This window comes from Urtica dioica, chromosome 1 (genome assembly GCF_054948205.1).
Source record: "Urtica dioica subsp. dioica isolate 48M chromosome 1, U.dioica_male_clone48M_v1_H2, whole genome shotgun sequence".
In the NCBI taxonomy this organism is placed as follows: domain Eukaryota; kingdom Viridiplantae; phylum Streptophyta; class Magnoliopsida; order Rosales; family Urticaceae; genus Urtica; species Urtica dioica.
This window is the reverse complement of record NC_142756.1, coordinates 32,714,779-32,731,318: the sequence shown is the minus strand read 5'-3', so window position 1 is coordinate 32,731,318 and position 16,540 is coordinate 32,714,779. Positions and strand designations below refer to the sequence as shown.

The window sequence follows — 16,540 nt, the reverse complement described above, 5'->3', positions numbered from 1 at the left end:
CAAAAGGGTATTTGTCTTTTGAGACATAGGATGAAATGAATGTCAATAATTTTTTTGACAAGGTCATTTAATGACATGTATCACTCGGCCAATATTAATCTTATTGGGCCTTGTGGATTAATTTCATTTCATAAGAATTTTATTGAAAATTCTTAATGGGCCTTTTTCATGTTGTCATGAACAAATGAAGGAGCTTCTAGAAGCCCCTTCTAGAAAATGAGCTGATTTGGTTAACCTGTCAACAATAACCCAGATAGAGTCGTGACCGGCTGTGGTCTTTGGCAAACTTGACACGAAATCCATTGTTATATGTTCCCATTTCCACTGCGAAACCTCAAGGGGTTGCAACATTCCTACTGGTTTCTAGTGTTCTACCTTGATTTGTTGACAAGTTAAGCACTTTTGAACAAATGCAGCTACATCTTTCTTCATTCCTGACCACCAATAGACCTTTTTCAGGTCCTGGTACATCTTAGTCACACCGGGATGCACATAATACGGTGTTCCGTGAGCTTCTTCCATCAATTTTCTTTTGATTCCTTCGTCAGACGGTACGCAAACTCTCCCGTTATACCTTAGAACATCTTTCTCGTCCAACTTAAACTTACCTTCTGCGTCATTTTGAGCATCAAACATCTTGCCGAGAGGATACTCGTCTGCGTACTGACCGACTTTGATCTGTTCCAGCAACATCGATCGCACACTGAGCGCAGCCATCCTCCCCATAATTAGCTGAAGCTCCAACTGCGGGACATCGTTTTTTAGCTGGAAAGACATCTCAACTAGACTTGCTATTGATGCCATTGACTTGCGACTGAGTGCATCAGCGACTTTATTAGCTTTACAAGGGTGATAATGTAGCTCAAAGTCGTAGTCGTTCAGAAGCTCCAACCAACGTCCTTGGCGCATGTTCAGCTCTTTCTGAGTGAAGAGATACTTTAGCGTTTTATGGTCCGTATAAATGTCGCAATGAACTCCATACAAGTAGTGTCGCCATATCCTAAGCGCAAAAACAACTATTGCAAGCTCTAGATCATGCGTAGGGTATCGAGTCTCATACTCCTTCAGCTGTCGTGAGGCATAAGCAATGACTCTACCATGCTGCATTAAAACTGTGCCTAACCCTTGTTTAGATGCATCACAGTAGATCGCAAACCCGTCGACTCCCTGGGGAATAGTGAGCACTGGAGCCATTGTTAAACGATTCTTCAGTTCCTAAAAGCTTCTCTCACATTTCTCGGACCAGATAAACTTCTGTCCTTTACGGGTCAGTTGGGTTAAAGGAACAGCTAATTTAGAAAATCCTTCCATGAACTTCCTGTAATAGCCTGCAAGACCCAAGAAGTGTCTTACTTCAGTCACCGTTTTCGGTTGATTCCACTGCTTCACAGCTTCCACTTTGGCCGTATCTACCATGATTCATGTGCTACTGACCACATGGCCGAGGAAAACAACATGCTCCAGCTAAAATTCACACTTTGAGAACTTGGAATACAGTTGCTTTTCTCGTAGCCTTGTCACATCCAAATCTAGATGCTGCGCGTGTTCTTCCTTGGTTTTCGAGTAAATTAGGATGTCGTCAATAAACACGATGACGAACTTGTCCTAGAAATCCTCGAATGCTCGATTCATCAAGTTCATGAATGCTGCAGGTGCATTAGTCAATCAAAATGACATAACTAAGAATTCATAATGACCATAACGTGTCCGAAAAGCCGTCTTTGGAATGTCCTAGTCCCAAACTTTCAGTTGATGGTACCCTGATCGCAGATCAATCTTTGAAAACACAGTTGCTCCACCAAGTTAGTCAAATAGATCATCAATGCGCGGCAACGGGTACTTGTTCTTGATTGTCACTTGGTTTAGCCCGCGGTAATCAATACATAACCATTACGAACCATCTACCTTCTTGACGAATAAGCCTGGCGCTCCCAAAAGGTGAATGGCTTGGCCTGATGAATCCTTTATCCAACAACTCCTGGAGTTGCGTTTTGAGTTCCTTCAAGAGCCATCCAATATGGGGTCTTCGATACCGGTGCCATACCTGGGAGGAGTTCCACGTTGAACTCGACTTCACGGTCTGGAGGTAAGCCTGGAAGACCTTCTGGGAAAACATCAGGAAAGTTTCTCACAACAGGAATATCCTACGGTTATGGCTTGGTCGCTTTTGCAACATCAACTACACTCGCGAGATATCCGGCACATCCCTGTTGTATCATCTTCAATGCTTTAAGTGTCGATGTAACCGAAAACTTCAACTTTCGAGAAAAACCTTGGAACTGGAAAGGTTCAAGTCCCAATTTTTGAAACAAAACCGATTTCTTCCTACAATCAATGACTACATAATGCTTACTTAACCAATCCATTCCAAGTATCACATCATAGTCAACCATCTCTAGTTCAATCAGGTCTGCTTCAAGGACCCGATCCTGAACTTGAATAGGCACATCTTTATACCAGTATAACTACTGATATCTATCCCCCTGAGGATGTAACCGTAACAAACGGATACAAGAAAGCCTCGTTATTCCTACTCAACTGATCAGATCTTCTAGATGCAATGAATGAGTTTGTGGCTTCTGAGTCTATCAATGCATATACGGAGAAAGAGTCTACAGAAATCTGACATGTAATGGCAGTAGAGAATCCTGCACGAACTTCATCCTCGTAGATAGAGTAGAGTCGGGCATTAGCCTTTGGTTTTTCTTTTGGCACAAGAGTCTTTCTTTCTGAACTCTAGCAAACTTTCGACAAATGACCTTCTTCCCCACATCAGAAACATGTAAACTGCAAGCAAAGCAGTCGCCCTTATGTACCGCCACATCTCCGGCACTGGGACGACCACTAGTTTCCGAAGGTCTTGGGCTTCTTGTTGAATGGCCCTGGGCGTCTGTTATCTGCCTGATTCTTCTTCTGGTTCACGGACTGCAAGCAATTGTTAGAACTTGCCTGAGATGGATTATTTGAGCCTTGCTAGGAGTTATTTCTAGATCTTCGCTGTTGTCGGTTCTCCCATCGCGATTGGAATCTTGTTCTTCCTTGTGAATTACCTTGCCACGTTTTAGCAGGTTCAGAAGACGATGCAGCAATAGGCTTTGACTCGGGAGTTTGTTCACTTTCACGCCAACCAGCAATGCGTAATGCTCTCCGCACAGCGTTAGCGTAAGTACGGGGTCCGGTGTCGCCACTATCCACTTGACTCACAATATCAAAGATCAGACCGTGCATGTATTTCATTTTGTGAGCTTGGTGAGTATGAACCAAGGAAGAAGTAATCCTAGACAAATTATCGAACATCGCCGTGTATTCTAAAACAGACATAGTGCCCTGTCGCAACTTCGCAAACTCGCGTACCTTGTTCGATAAGTTTGCCTCACTTAGATACTTCCGGTGAAACACGTTGAGGAAGTGAACCAACGTCATCGTATGGATATCCTCATACAACGCCACGACCTCCCACCAACCTCTAACCTCTTGAACTGGGGGCTCCGAGTTTGATGGAGGTGGCCCTGTGCTTGGAGTTGATGCGTCTCATCTCTGCGAGATCTGCGGTTGTAGCATTTCTGGTAGGAGACGGGTCTTGTCCCGACGACATTTCTTTCCAGTTTTACACACGAGAACAAACAAGATTACACATACATTCTTACCGAAATGCGAGAGACATACAAAAAACACACGATCAAACTGAAACTGAAACAAGATTTCATTTATACAACCATATACATCCATATATACACAGCCAAAAGATACAACCAACTTTACAACTTGAAGTTCGCACGTACATATGCTAAGCAAAAGATACTACATATAGACTAGCTCTCACTAGGCTTAGTCTACTGGCTCAAAAAGAAATATACAACAACAATCGTACAACCTCCGAAAAAGTACTAACTAACCCTATCTACAAGGATCCTAAGCACATACTCACATAAGAGGATAATCGTCGATGGGATCCTCATCGTCATCGTACTCGAATCGTTCCTCGTACTGAGAAATCAACTCAAACAACCTGAGCGATCTCTAACCACTTGTCTGTCCGCCCCTGAGCGAAAAAAGGATGCCCCATGATCACCTGAAACATATCCCAAGATCTGTACAGAGTACCCAACGCCACGTGCCCAAGCGGGTCATGGCGATGCTCGTACGGAACATCTCGGGTAAGGCTATCGTATCCATCCACTCGATCATGGAACCAATTAAACGAACCCAAGTAAGCGTACATCGCATACCGCTAAAGGTCAGAGCAGTCGGAGGAACGGTTGCAAGCGCGTCCTGATAGGTAAGCATCGCTTCTTGCGCCATACCACCTACAAAAACGACAGGCCAACGGTAAGCACAAGTACCAACACTTTCCCATATCAAGAATGTGTATCTTAGGTCTATAGAAATGACTAAACATGGGCTTTGATACCAAAAAATCTGTGACGAACCACGAGCGTTGTCACCTCGCCTGCAAGCCACGACTCGTCGGAACCAACATTACATATTGGGAGCATGTCATCGTGTAAACAATAGTATTTAAATTATAATAAAAGAAATACAATATTATTTAAAGTGCGGAAACGTTTAATACAAAAGTGGTTATACAAAATCAATGGAAATTTTTCGTTTTACGTTTAGAACTTATAAGTCGTATACCGACCCTTATACATATATATATATATATATATATATATATATGTGTGTGTGTGTGTACATAGAAGCTCCAACCTTTACTTATATACACGAGATATTATTTTGGGAAGACTTGATATTACACAAGATATTATGAGTCAAAACCCATAGCCCGTAGTTCAAGAGATACCCGTCCCGTCTCGGTTTTCCTTTTCGCTATTTACATTGCCCTTATCTACATTACCAAGTGACTTAAAAATATGAGTCGAATGACTCAGTTAGGAAAGGAAACAAGCTGATGCAAAACATATGACGTGCGAACACGCAAACAAGAATGCAAGATGCAGGTATCACCTAAAAGTGACTGATGAGTGCGCATCCTATAAAACACTCGCCATCCCGTAAGGTTATACACTCCTCACTGCTATAACCCCCGGTCCGACCAAAGACCAGCTTAAGACTTCGAGCAGCAATCGTCAACTGATCTGAGTTTTAATACCTGTATGGGTGTTGTTAATGGTGCACACAAGAAGAGTAGTAGTGTCTATTTATGTACATTTGATGTAATATAGTCTCACGAAGACTCTTGCTTGTAACTACTGAATTATTAATAAAAGTTGAAACGTTCATTCATTCTTCCGTGTCTGTTTGAAGCTTTATGATAATCTATAGTCTTTAGGCCTTAAACAAACCTAACAACATATGAAGAGAAAAATGTAGATTTGCATGAACAAACTCTTCATGATTTGCTTAAAACAGTATATTCGCAATCTAAGGATCAAAGGACTATTGATCTCAGTACGATTGTTAGGAAAATCTATGATGTCTTGTTTTGGGACATTGAGAGTTGGAGACTCTATAGTTCTTCTAGGTATCTTCTGAAGGTACTGAATTGACCAGTGCACTTCTAGAGACAAAATAAGAATAAACTATTTAACCTCTTATGTCTCGAAGTCACTACGTATGAATTGCATCATGCTTCCCTCAATCCTGAAATGAGACATGTCATTTCATAGCTTACGTATTCTCATTTGAGAAAGTTAGAGTTTGGATTCACTATGTGATTCTGAACAGGACCTATTGGTGAAGTACTAAGTCATGAAGATGTCATGAGTAAGTTTTTGAGGATCTCATAGATATGGAATTCATGTAGAAGATTGCCGAAATGCAATGTATATCACCTCATGCTTTGTTCCTTGGAATGTGAATAAATGAACTTGCCAGTGTCCAAATTGAGTCACGACTCTTTTGGATGAATCAGTGTGACTTGTTAGCTCCTCGCCAATACATTGTTTCTAACTTATTCACAAGCGACGAAGGAGTTGAGGAAATAACAGCTAGAAGGGTAAAATGGTAATTTTGTAAATCCCGACTAGCTGATGATATTCATGAAGGGTAAACATAGATAATATTTAGTGGATCCAATCATCACAATTAATTTGAATTCTTGAGAATAAAATAAATTCATGAACCGAGAGATTCTCAGTGTCAACTCTTTAGTGGGGTTTCTTGACATTAAGCTAAACTTGGAAAAGGTTTATGAACTTTTGAGTCTAAGTACGTTAGCTCAAGCTTTGTTCATTTGGATCCATGAGGTCACTATCACAATTCATATCAAGTAGGATTAGTTAAACTAAAAGCTAAGTCAAAACAAGAACGAGACAAGTTTTACGAAAATTGTCTAAAGGGTATTTTTGTCCTTTTGGAGATAGGACGAAATAAATGTCAATAAAGCTTTTGACATTGTCATATGATGACAAATTCCACATGGCCATGTCAATATATTTGGGACTTGAGGATTAATTTCATTTCATGGAATTTTGCTTGAAAATTCTTAGTGGGCTTTTCTTATGTTGTGAACAAATGAAGAAACATCTTGAAGTTCCTTCTAGAAGCCCCTTGGCTGTCCAAACAAGAGCGAAAGAGAGACCATTTTTGTGCATTGATGTATGAAGATACTTGCAAAAATAAAAAGAGGAAACAAATTTCCTGTATAAGGAAATAAGGTGGGCGGCATACACAAGGCAAGAGAGAAGCAAAACAAAAGAGGAAACAAATCCATGGTCTTCTAGAAGACATGTTGGCCGTGTGACTTAAGGAGAATAAAGGCAATATTTGCTCATGAATATGTGATATTCTATAGAAGAGGAAACTACCTTGTTGAAGGTAATCCATCTCCTATAAATAGGGCCCTCATTCTCATTGTTTTCTCATTCCAAAGTTTTAGAGATTGAGAGCTTCTCTCTCTAAAACCTTGGCCGCCCATCTCCCTTTCTCTCTCTAGTTCCTTTCGTTTTTGTTTTGGCACCTAGGTCCACATTTGACCTAGTGTTTTAGCTCTTCGACTCTTAGACTTGTTCTTGAGTCGTCGTGTTTAAAAGTGTCCACACACTAATTCCTTCTTATCTCGAGTGATTTATGTGATAGAAACCTTTGTGGTTACTCGAGTTCCCGAAGAACGAAGAAAGACGAGCTGCGTGGGGAGATGAACGTTTCAACCTTCCTAAGGCTTCTCAATGCTCAAGCTTGATAAAGGTTAGTAAACGTGTAATCGCTTTTAGATAGTTTTTATTATAACATGCGCTTGCTCTTTGTCTAGGTTAGTAAAATTGTTTTACTTGTTTAAAAGAAAATTTTTATTTTCCGCCACTTGCTCGAAGTGTTAAATCTTTTCTTAACCCTAGATCAATTCCAACACTGGGATCCACTAGTGGTACTTTATTCATCATGACGTCAGCGCCGCTGGTCTCTAGTTAAGTTAGCGATTGAACCTTGTTGTCGCTGTTTTTCGGACAACGATTTAGGAGTCAAAGGTGGTTAGACCCAAGGCCGGACCAAGTTGTCTCGTCTTGACTCGAGCGTGTTGGACTCGGTATCCCGAGTCGTCTCTTAGCTGTTAGTAGTGTCTGTCTCGTCCAGCTCCTGAAAAGCAAGCAGAGAGGCGTGAACTACAAAGGGGAAATAGAGGGGTTACCTCTGTTTACCTCTCCGACGCTCAACATTAGTAGGATCAAGGTGGATATAGAGGGTTTAGGTGTTTAGAGACCGAGATTTGAGAGAAACGAGCGAGGTACGAGTTCGGCAGCGTTTCAGTACTCAAGAATCCATTAGCTTTGGAAGAGGGCGGGCCTCTTGTATTTATAGGCGACCGAGGGGCATTTTGGGCATCCCCTTGGCTTAAGGCCGGCCCTGGGTCGGCCATGGAGCTGGAGGCCGGCTCTGGGTCGTCCATGGAGCTGGAGGCCGGCCCTGGGTCAGCCATGGAGATGGAGGCCGGCTCTGGGTCGTCCATGGAGCCGGAGGTCAGCCATGGAGCCGAAGACCGGCCCTGGGTCGGCCATGGAGCCGAAAGCCGAGCTCGTGAGGCCGAGGTCGACCTCATGAAGCCGAGGTCAAGCTCGTGAGGCCGAGGTCGAGCTCGTGAGGTCTAGGTCGAGCTTATGAGGCTGAGGTCGAGCTCGTGAGGCCGAGGTCGAGCTCGTGAGGCCGAGGTCGAGCTCGTGAGGCCGAGGTCGAGCTCGTGAGGCCGAATGGAGGTCGAGCTCATGAGGCCGAGTAGAGGTCGAGCTCATGAGGCCGAGCGGAGGTCGAGCTCATGAGGACAAGGATAGCCAAGCTCGGCCTTTGGCCGAGGCTATCGGGCCGATGGCCGAGGATAGCCAAGTTCGGCCTTTGGCCGAGGCTATCGGGCTGATGGCCGAGGATAGCCAAGCTCGGACTTTGGCCGAGGCTATTGGGCCGATGGCCGAGGATAGCCAAGCTCGGCCTTTGGCCGAGGCTATCGGGCTGATGGCCGAGGATAGGCAAGCTCGGCCTTTGGCCGAGACTATCGGGCCGCTAATCGAGGATAGCAAAGCTTGGCCATTGGCCGAGGCTTTTGGGCCGAGGGTCGAAGATAGCCAGGCTCGGCCATTGGTTTAGGCTAGCCCCCTGGTTGGGTCAGGGTTTCGCCAATCAAGACCTAGCACCAGTCACGCGGGTTGAAGAGATGTCTTGTCCTCGTCGGCCCTAGACGGGCCGACAACATTAGCCCCCCGAGTTTCCGGTCGAGCGTAGGTCGAGTGGAAACTCAAAATCTACGCTTTCATGCGGATGCGGGATGAACGCTCTTGGGTCTGCGAGCATGCCGTAGAAGGGCTTTCAATGCATCGCGGGGGGACGACCTCTGGGGCATCACGAGGGACGGCCCTTGTGCGTCACGGGGAACGGCCTTTGTGCGTCACGAGGAACGGCTTTATGCGTGTCTTATGTTCTCGACATACTATCGTAGTCGACTCGCACGGTTTTGTCGGTGCACGTCTTATTTTCTCGACTTACCAGCGAAGGCGTAATCGATTTGCGTGGCTTGGCAATGCGTGGCTTATTTTCTCGATTTACCAACGAAGGCGTAATCGATTCGCACAGCTTGGGCCTCGGGAGGCCCTTGTGTCACGTTGGTGTGAACGGGTTTTCCGTGGACGCTGGCTAGACCAGTTACGTCCCGCGGACGCAAGCCTTTGAAACCCATTTGTAACTCGCTGCCTTTCGGCTCACGAGCTGGGCGGCGAGCGAGGTGCCACATTTGTGTGGCCAGGTTTTCCGTGGAGGCTGACTAGACCAGATACGTCCGACGAACGCAAGTCTTTGAAACCCATTTGTAACTCGCTGCCTTTCGGCTCACGAGCTGGGTGGCGAGCGCGGTGCCACATTTGTGTGGCCAGGTTTCCCGTGGACGCTGGCTAGACCGGGTACGCCCGGCGGACGCAATCCTTTGAAACCCATTTGTAACTCGCTGCCTTTCGGCTCACGAGCTGGGCGGCGAGCGCGGTGCCACATCTGTGTGGCCAGGTTTCCCGTTGACGCAGACTAGACCAGATACGTCCGGCGGACGAAAGCCTTTGAAACCCATTTGTAACTCGCTGCCTTTCGGCTCACGAGCTAGGCGGCGAGCGCGGTGCCACATTTGTGTGGCCAGGTTTCCCGTGGACGCTAGCTAGACCAGATACGTCTGGCGGACGCAAGCCTTTGAAACCCATTTGTAACTCGCTGCCTTTCGTCTCACGAGCTCGGCGGAGAGCGCGGTGCCACATTTGTGTGGCCAGGTTTCCCGTGGACGCTGGCTAGACCAGATACGTCCGGCGGACGCAAGCCTTTGAAACCCATTTGTGACTCGCTGCCTTTCGGCTCACGAGCTGGGCGGCGAGCGCGGTGCCACATTTGTGTGGCCAGGTTTCTCGTGGACGCTGGCTAGACCAGATACGTCCGGCGGACGCAAGCCTTTGAAACCCATTTGTGACTCATTGCCTTTCGGCTCACGAGCTGGGCGGCGAGCGCGGTGCCACACTTGTGTGGCCATACCATCTCATGAATATGGCACCATTGGGCGCGTGCGTCATGTGACAGGCAAGGTTAGGTGCATACTTGATCCCCCGGCGAGTATGGCACCTTAGTGCGCTGGTCGCATTTCCGGGTTGGGTCTCTTGGGTCGAGCCTTGTGCCTTTGTGAGTGCGGCGCCCTGGTGCGCATTTCACGTTTGGGTACTCAAGTGGCCCATTCTTACTCGGTACTCTACTCGAGGAGTGAACTTGACATGAGGAGACATGCAGAGTCGACACGAGGAGTAGCTAGTCGACTCGCGGATTCGGTACTTGACTCGAGGATTGGACTCAACTCGAGGTGACATGTAGAGTCTGTTGTCAATGGTGCCCACAAGAAGAGTAGTAGTGTCTATTTATGTACATTTGATGTCATATAGTCTTACGAAGACTCTTGCTTGTAATTGCCTATCTATTCATTAATAAAGTTGAAACGTTCATTCATTCTTTCTTTGTTTGAAGCTTTATGATAAAACCTTTGTCTTTTAGTCCATAAACAAACTTAACAACTTACGAAGAGACAAATGTAGATTTGCATGAACAAACTCTTCGTAGTTTGCTTAAAACGATATATTCGCAATCTAAGGGTCAAAGGACTATTGACCTCAGTATGATTGTTAGAAGAATCTATGATGTCTGGTTATGAGGCATTGAGAGTTGGAGACTCTATAGTTCTTCTAGGTATCTTCCGAAGGTACTGAATTGACCAGTGCACTTCTAGAGACAATATAAGAACAAACCATTTAACCTCTTATGTCTCGAAGTCACTATGTATGAATTGCATCATGCTTACCTTAATCCTGAAATGAGACATGCCATTTCACTCCTTAGTATTCTCATTTGAGAAAGTCAAAGTTCGGACTCACTATGTGATTCCGAACAAGGCCTATTGGTGAAGTACTAAGTTGTGAGTCTATCATGAGTAACTTTGTGAAGTTCTCATAGATATGGAATTCATGTACAAGATTGCTGAAATGCAATGTATGTCACCTCATGCTTTGTTCCTTAAAGTATGAATAAATGAACTGGCCAGTGTCCAAATTGAGTCCTGACTCTTTTGGATGAAACAATGTGACTTGTTAGCTCCTCGTCAATACATTGTTTCTAACTTATTCACAAGCGACAAAGGAGTTGAGGAAATAACAGCTAGAAGGGTAAAATGGTAATTTAGTAAATCCCGACTAGCTGATGACATTCATGAAGGGTAAACATAGATAATATTCAGTGGATCCACTCATCATAATTAGGTCGAATTCTTGAGTAGAAAATAAATTCATTTGAACCGAGAGATTTTCAGTGTCAGCTCTTTAGTGGAGTCACTTGGCATTAAGCTGAACTTGGAAAAGGTTTGTGAACTTTTGAGTCCAAGTGTTTAGCTCAAGCTTTGTTCATTTGGGTCCATGAGGTCACTGTCACGATTCACATCGATAGGAATAGTTAAACTGGAAGCTAAGTCAAAACAAGAACGAAAATTGTCAAAAGGGTATTTTTGTCTTTTGAGACATAGCATGAAATGAATGTCAATAAATTTTTTGACAAGTTCATTTGATGACTTAATGTCACTCGGCCATAATAAGATTAATTGGGCCTTGTGGATTAATTTCATTTCATAAGAATTTTATTGAAAATTCTTAATGGGCCTTTCTCATGTTGTTATGAACAAATGAAGAAGCTTCTAGAAGCTCCTTCTAGATGTGAAATGGGCGCCCAAATACCCAAGAGAAAGAGAGATTATTTTGTGCATAAATGTATCAAGATACTTGCCAAAAGAAAAAGAGGAAACAAATTTCCTATGCTTGCCATAAGGAAATTCGGCCAAGGCAACCAAGAGAGAACAAAAGAGGAAACTAATCCCTTGGGGATTCACTTGAGGTGGGCGCCTATCTTGGATAGGAATGGGCAATAAAAGATTGCTCATTAAGGCTTGGAAAATAAGAGGAAACTACTTCTTTCCAAGGCCAACCCTTCTCCTATAAATAGGACCCTCATTCCTCTCATTCTATTCATTCCACATAAGTTAGAGATTGAGAGCTTCTCTCTCTAGAACTTGTGGTTGCCGCCCCCCTCTCTCTCTCTCTAGTTTATTTTCGATTTTTCTTGTTTTGGCACCTAGGTCCTCACTCGACCTAGTGTTTAGCTCTGCGACTTCGAGACTCGTTCTTAAGTCGTAGTGTTTAAAAGTGCCCACTCACTGATTCCTTCTTTTCGAGTGATTTAGTGATAGAAACTTTCGTGGTTGCTCGAGGTGCCGAGGAAAGAAAGAGAGACGTGCTGCGAGGGGAGACGAGCGTTGCAAACTTTCCACAAGCTTCTTCAAAGTTCAAGCTTCAAGAAAGGTTAGTAAACTTCTAGCTCATATTGGTTTTTAATTACATGTACTTGCACTTGTCTAGGTTAGTAAAAACTGTTTTACTTGTAAAAGAAAATTTTTAAAATTCCGCCGCTTACCGAAGCGTTAATTATTTTCTCAAACCCTAGATCGATTCCAACAGAGTCGGCACGAGGAGTAGCTTGTCGACTCGTGGACTCGGTACTCGACTCGAGGAGTGAACTCAACTCGAGGAGAAATGTAGAGTCGGTACGAGGAGTTGTCGATCGACTCGTGGATTCGGTACTCGACTCGAGGAGTGAACTCAACTCGAGGAGAAACGTAGTGTCGGCACGAGGAGTAGCTTGTCGACTCGTGGACTCGGTACTCGACTCGAGGAGTGAACTCAACTTGAGGAGAAACGTAGAGCCGGCACGAGGAGTAGCTTGTCGACTCGTGGACTCGGTACTCGACTTGAGGAGTGAACTCAACTCGAGGAGAAACGTAGAGTCGGCATGAGGAGTAGCTTGTTGACTCGTGGACTCGGTATTCGACTCGAGGGGTGAACTCAACTCGAGGAGAAACGTAGAGTCGGCACGAGGAGTAGCTTGTTGACTCGTGGACTCGGTACTCGACTCGAGGAGTGAACTCAACTCGAGGAGAAACGTAGAGTCGGCACGAGGAGTAGCTTGTCGACTCGTGGACTCAGTACTCAAATCGAGGACTGAACTCAACTTGAGTAGAAACGTAGAATCGGCACGAGGAGTAGCTTGTCGACTCGTGGACTCGGTACTGGACTCGAGGAGTGAACTCAACTCGAGGAGAAATGTAGAGTCGGCACGAGGAGTTATCGATCGACTCTTGGACTCGAAACTCAACTCGAGGAGTGAACTCAACTCGAGGAGTAATGTAGAGTCGGCACGAGGAGTAGCTTGTCGACTCGTGGACTCGGTACTCGACTCGAGGAGTGATCTCAACTCGAGGAGAAACGTAGAATCGGCATGAGGAGTAGCTTGTCGACTCGTGGACTCGGTACTCGACTCGAGGAGAAATGTAGAGTCGGCACGAGGAGTTGTCGATCGACTCGTGGACTCGAAACTCAACTCGAGGAGTGAACTCAACTCGAGGAGTAATGTAGACCGCCTCTCTCTGGGACCTCCGACCTAACCATCGTCCCCTTGAGACTGTGTTATGCCTTTGTTTTTGTTTGTTGTTTTTTTTTTTTTGAGTGAGTGAGTTTTAGTTTCGTTGAGCATTATTTCCCATCAGCCCCCCGTGTTTCTTGTGTACTCGCAGAGGAGACTAGAAATTATAATGCAACAAGATAAAGGCTTCGAGGCGAAATGTAATCTAATTACCATGTCGAAATAGTCAAAAATTACATTCCTAGGCCATTGGCCTTATTGAAATTTGAAATTGTCTTAAAATCGGAAATAAAATGACATAATGAAAACGGGAACGGGCTTCTACTGTAGTACCAGCTTCCGCAGCTTGACTGGGCTAGAGGATGGTGCTCACCATCTTTTCCTTTCCTTTCCCGTCCACGCCTTGGATGTAGCACATCCTCGCCATCGACTGGTCTCCCAACATGATGGCAATCCCCTTCTCAGTCGAGAACTTCATCATCAGGTGATAGGTGGACGTTATGGCCTTCAACCGGTTGAGAGTCGGGCAGCCGATGATGATGTTGTACGCCGAGGGCTGGTCCACAACTAGGAAGGATACGATGTGAGTGACCTCGAGCCCCCCCGGCGTTCCGAAAGTGACCGAGAGGTCGATGGTTCCCTCCTTCATGACCCTCTCCCCGGAGAAGCCGAAGAGTGGGGTCGAGACCGGGGTCGGTCCCACTCCGGATAACTTCATCCTGTCCAGCGCCGATTTGAAGATTATGTCGGCGGAGCTTCCATTGTCGATTACGATTCTCCGGACGAGGTTGTTGGCGACCGGTGCGGAGACGACTATCGCGTCATTGTGCGGGTGGAGCACACGCGCCGCCTCTTGGCCGGTGAAGAACATGGACTCGAACGGGGCCGGAGGAGGAGCCTCGTACGTGTGGTTGATGTAGTGTGCTATTTTCCCTTGGGAAACTTCGCGCACGTATTTCTTCCTTTGCGTGCTCGAGTCTCCGAACTCCGGGCCGCCCATGATCGAGCCCACGATGCGCAGTTGTGAGTTCCCCGGTTCTTCAATCGTTGCTAGGTCCGCAACGGTCACCGTCGCCGGACCTTTCTTTTCTTGCAGTGGGCGGCCTTCGTGCGCCGCGGCCGTCCCGACCGTTCTCTGGACATACTCTTTTAATTTCCCGTCTTGAATCAGGGCCTCGATCTGACGCCTGAGTTGATAACATTCGGACGTCAGATGCCCGAGATCTTGGTGGTACTCACAGAACTTGTTTCGATCCATCTTCGCGGGATCCTTTGTGAAAGGAGTCGGACTTCCTAGCTTGTCGCGGTGCAGAGCTAGGATCCGCTCTTGTGGGGTGTTCAGGGGGGTGAACGTCGAGAACTTTCGAAAGCTATCGACGTGCGATGATCTCGGCTCGGGGAGGGAGCGACCGTCAGGGGCCTGGCCTCCCTTGTTCCTCCTCTTCCGAGAGTCGAGACGATCTCCATCTTGGTCGTCGCGGCGTCGACCACTTTGTCCCCCTGACTTCCGGCCATCTCGGCCATCGAGATAATCCTCGATTCCCATATACGTGCGGGCTCTCGCCATCAGCTACGCCATGTCCTGCGGGACTTTCCCAACAATAGACTTGAGGAAGTCGCTCGTGCGAACTCCCTCGGTGATCGCCGTGATGGCGTCCTTGTCGTCGAAACCCTCGACTTTGTGAGACTCCTCGGTGAAGCGAGCGAGGTACTGTCTCAACGTCTCGTCTCTCCCTTGCCGAATGGAGATGAGGTGGGTCTTCGGCTTCTTTTGTGCCACGAGCGTGGCGAAGCAGGCAAGGAAAGCCTCTCGCAAGGCCCGGAAGGACGGGATGCTCCCAGGTCTCAAACTCCGGAACCACTCAAAGCCCGACCCTGTGAGGGTCAGGCTGAAGGCTTGGCACAGGGTCGCGTCCGGCTGCCCCTGCATTGTCATCCACGTCTCGTAGTGCTGGATGTGGAAGTTTGGGTCCGTCCGTCCGTCATAGGGAGGGATGGACGGCAATTTGAAGTTCCCCACGCAAGGCTGCGCGAGGATTTGAGCGGCGAAGGGAGAGTATGACTCCTCGATCCCCCCGTAAGGCCTTTGCCTTCCTGATTCCCTCATCTCGATGATTTGGTTTTGGAGGCTCTGAATCATCGTGACCATGTCAAGCCCGTTAGCAGGGCTGACCGCCGGGGCCACAGGAGTCGCGGGTTGGCGCTCATTGGACACTTGGTCCACGATGTTGGCCTGAGGCTGGCCGAGAGTAGCGGCGGGGAGCGCGTCCCTCCGGGAGTTGAGCCTGTGGCGGAGATCCTCCCCTCGGGAGTTTCTCTGCGCTGTCATGCGCTCTCTAAGGTCCACACTTGGTGCGTGGCGGGGCGAGGCCGCCCTTGGTCGGACCGTCCGGCGAGCGCTTCGGCTATGGGCCCCATCATCGACTAGAGTCGCTCTCTCCTCGGCGAGGGGCCGTGTCCGGCCGCCTCTTGAAACCGAGAGGGCGAGTCCCCGGGAATGTGACCGTGCCTGTCGTCGTTCCGGGTGCGAAGGATCGGCCAATGCACCATTGGACCTCTCCGGCCGTGTTTGGGCGAGGCTATGAGTCGCCTCATCGGTCCTTGACTTCCCCACGTAGTCGGGGTCAGAGTCGTCTCGGGCGGATCGATCCTCGACGTCGTAGCCGAGGAGATTGGCGATGAGCGAGCCGTCGACGCCGAGACGGTCAAGGAGCTCCGCAAGCCGCCGGGCCGTGTCCTCTCGGAGCTCGGCCTCGGGGTCACTCACCGGGTCTTGGGGCTGGCTCTCTCTATCGCGAGGTTTCCCTTCAAGACGGTGCGCGAGGCGTCGGAGACCGTACCTCGAGCACGTCGCTCGAGTACCCGCGGAGGTAGTGGGAATGTGACTCATCGTTCAAAATTCGTGAGAGTAGTGGGAGTGAAAGTGGTAGAGGGAATGCGTCGTCAAGGTCGAGAGATCCCCTCCTTCTAGCGCCAAAATGTTGTCGCTGTTTTTCGGACAACGATTTAGGAGTCAAAGGCGGTTAGACCCAAGGCCGGACCAAGTGGTCTCATCTTGACTCGAGCGTGTCAAACTCGGTATCCCGAGTCGTCCCTTAGCTGTCGGTAGTGTCTGTCT

General features: G+C 47.3%; 1 protein-coding gene across 1 annotated transcript; it reads right to left on the bottom strand.

The window, feature by feature from the left end:
* Positions 1 to 1,215: 1,215 nt before the first annotated feature.
* On the bottom strand, positions 1,216 to 3,423 carry LOC149407904 (uncharacterized). The gene is made up of 6 exons (XM_089622585.1): positions 3,051 to 3,423; positions 2,497 to 2,585; positions 2,184 to 2,429; positions 2,045 to 2,104; positions 1,476 to 1,605; positions 1,216 to 1,328 (listed from the first exon to the last, which is right to left on the bottom strand). The coding sequence occupies exons 1-6, from the start codon at positions 3,421 to 3,423 to the stop codon at positions 1,216 to 1,218; spliced, it is 1,011 nt and encodes a 336-aa protein (XP_089478711.1).
* Between the last annotated feature and the right edge of the window lie 13,117 nt (positions 3,424 to 16,540).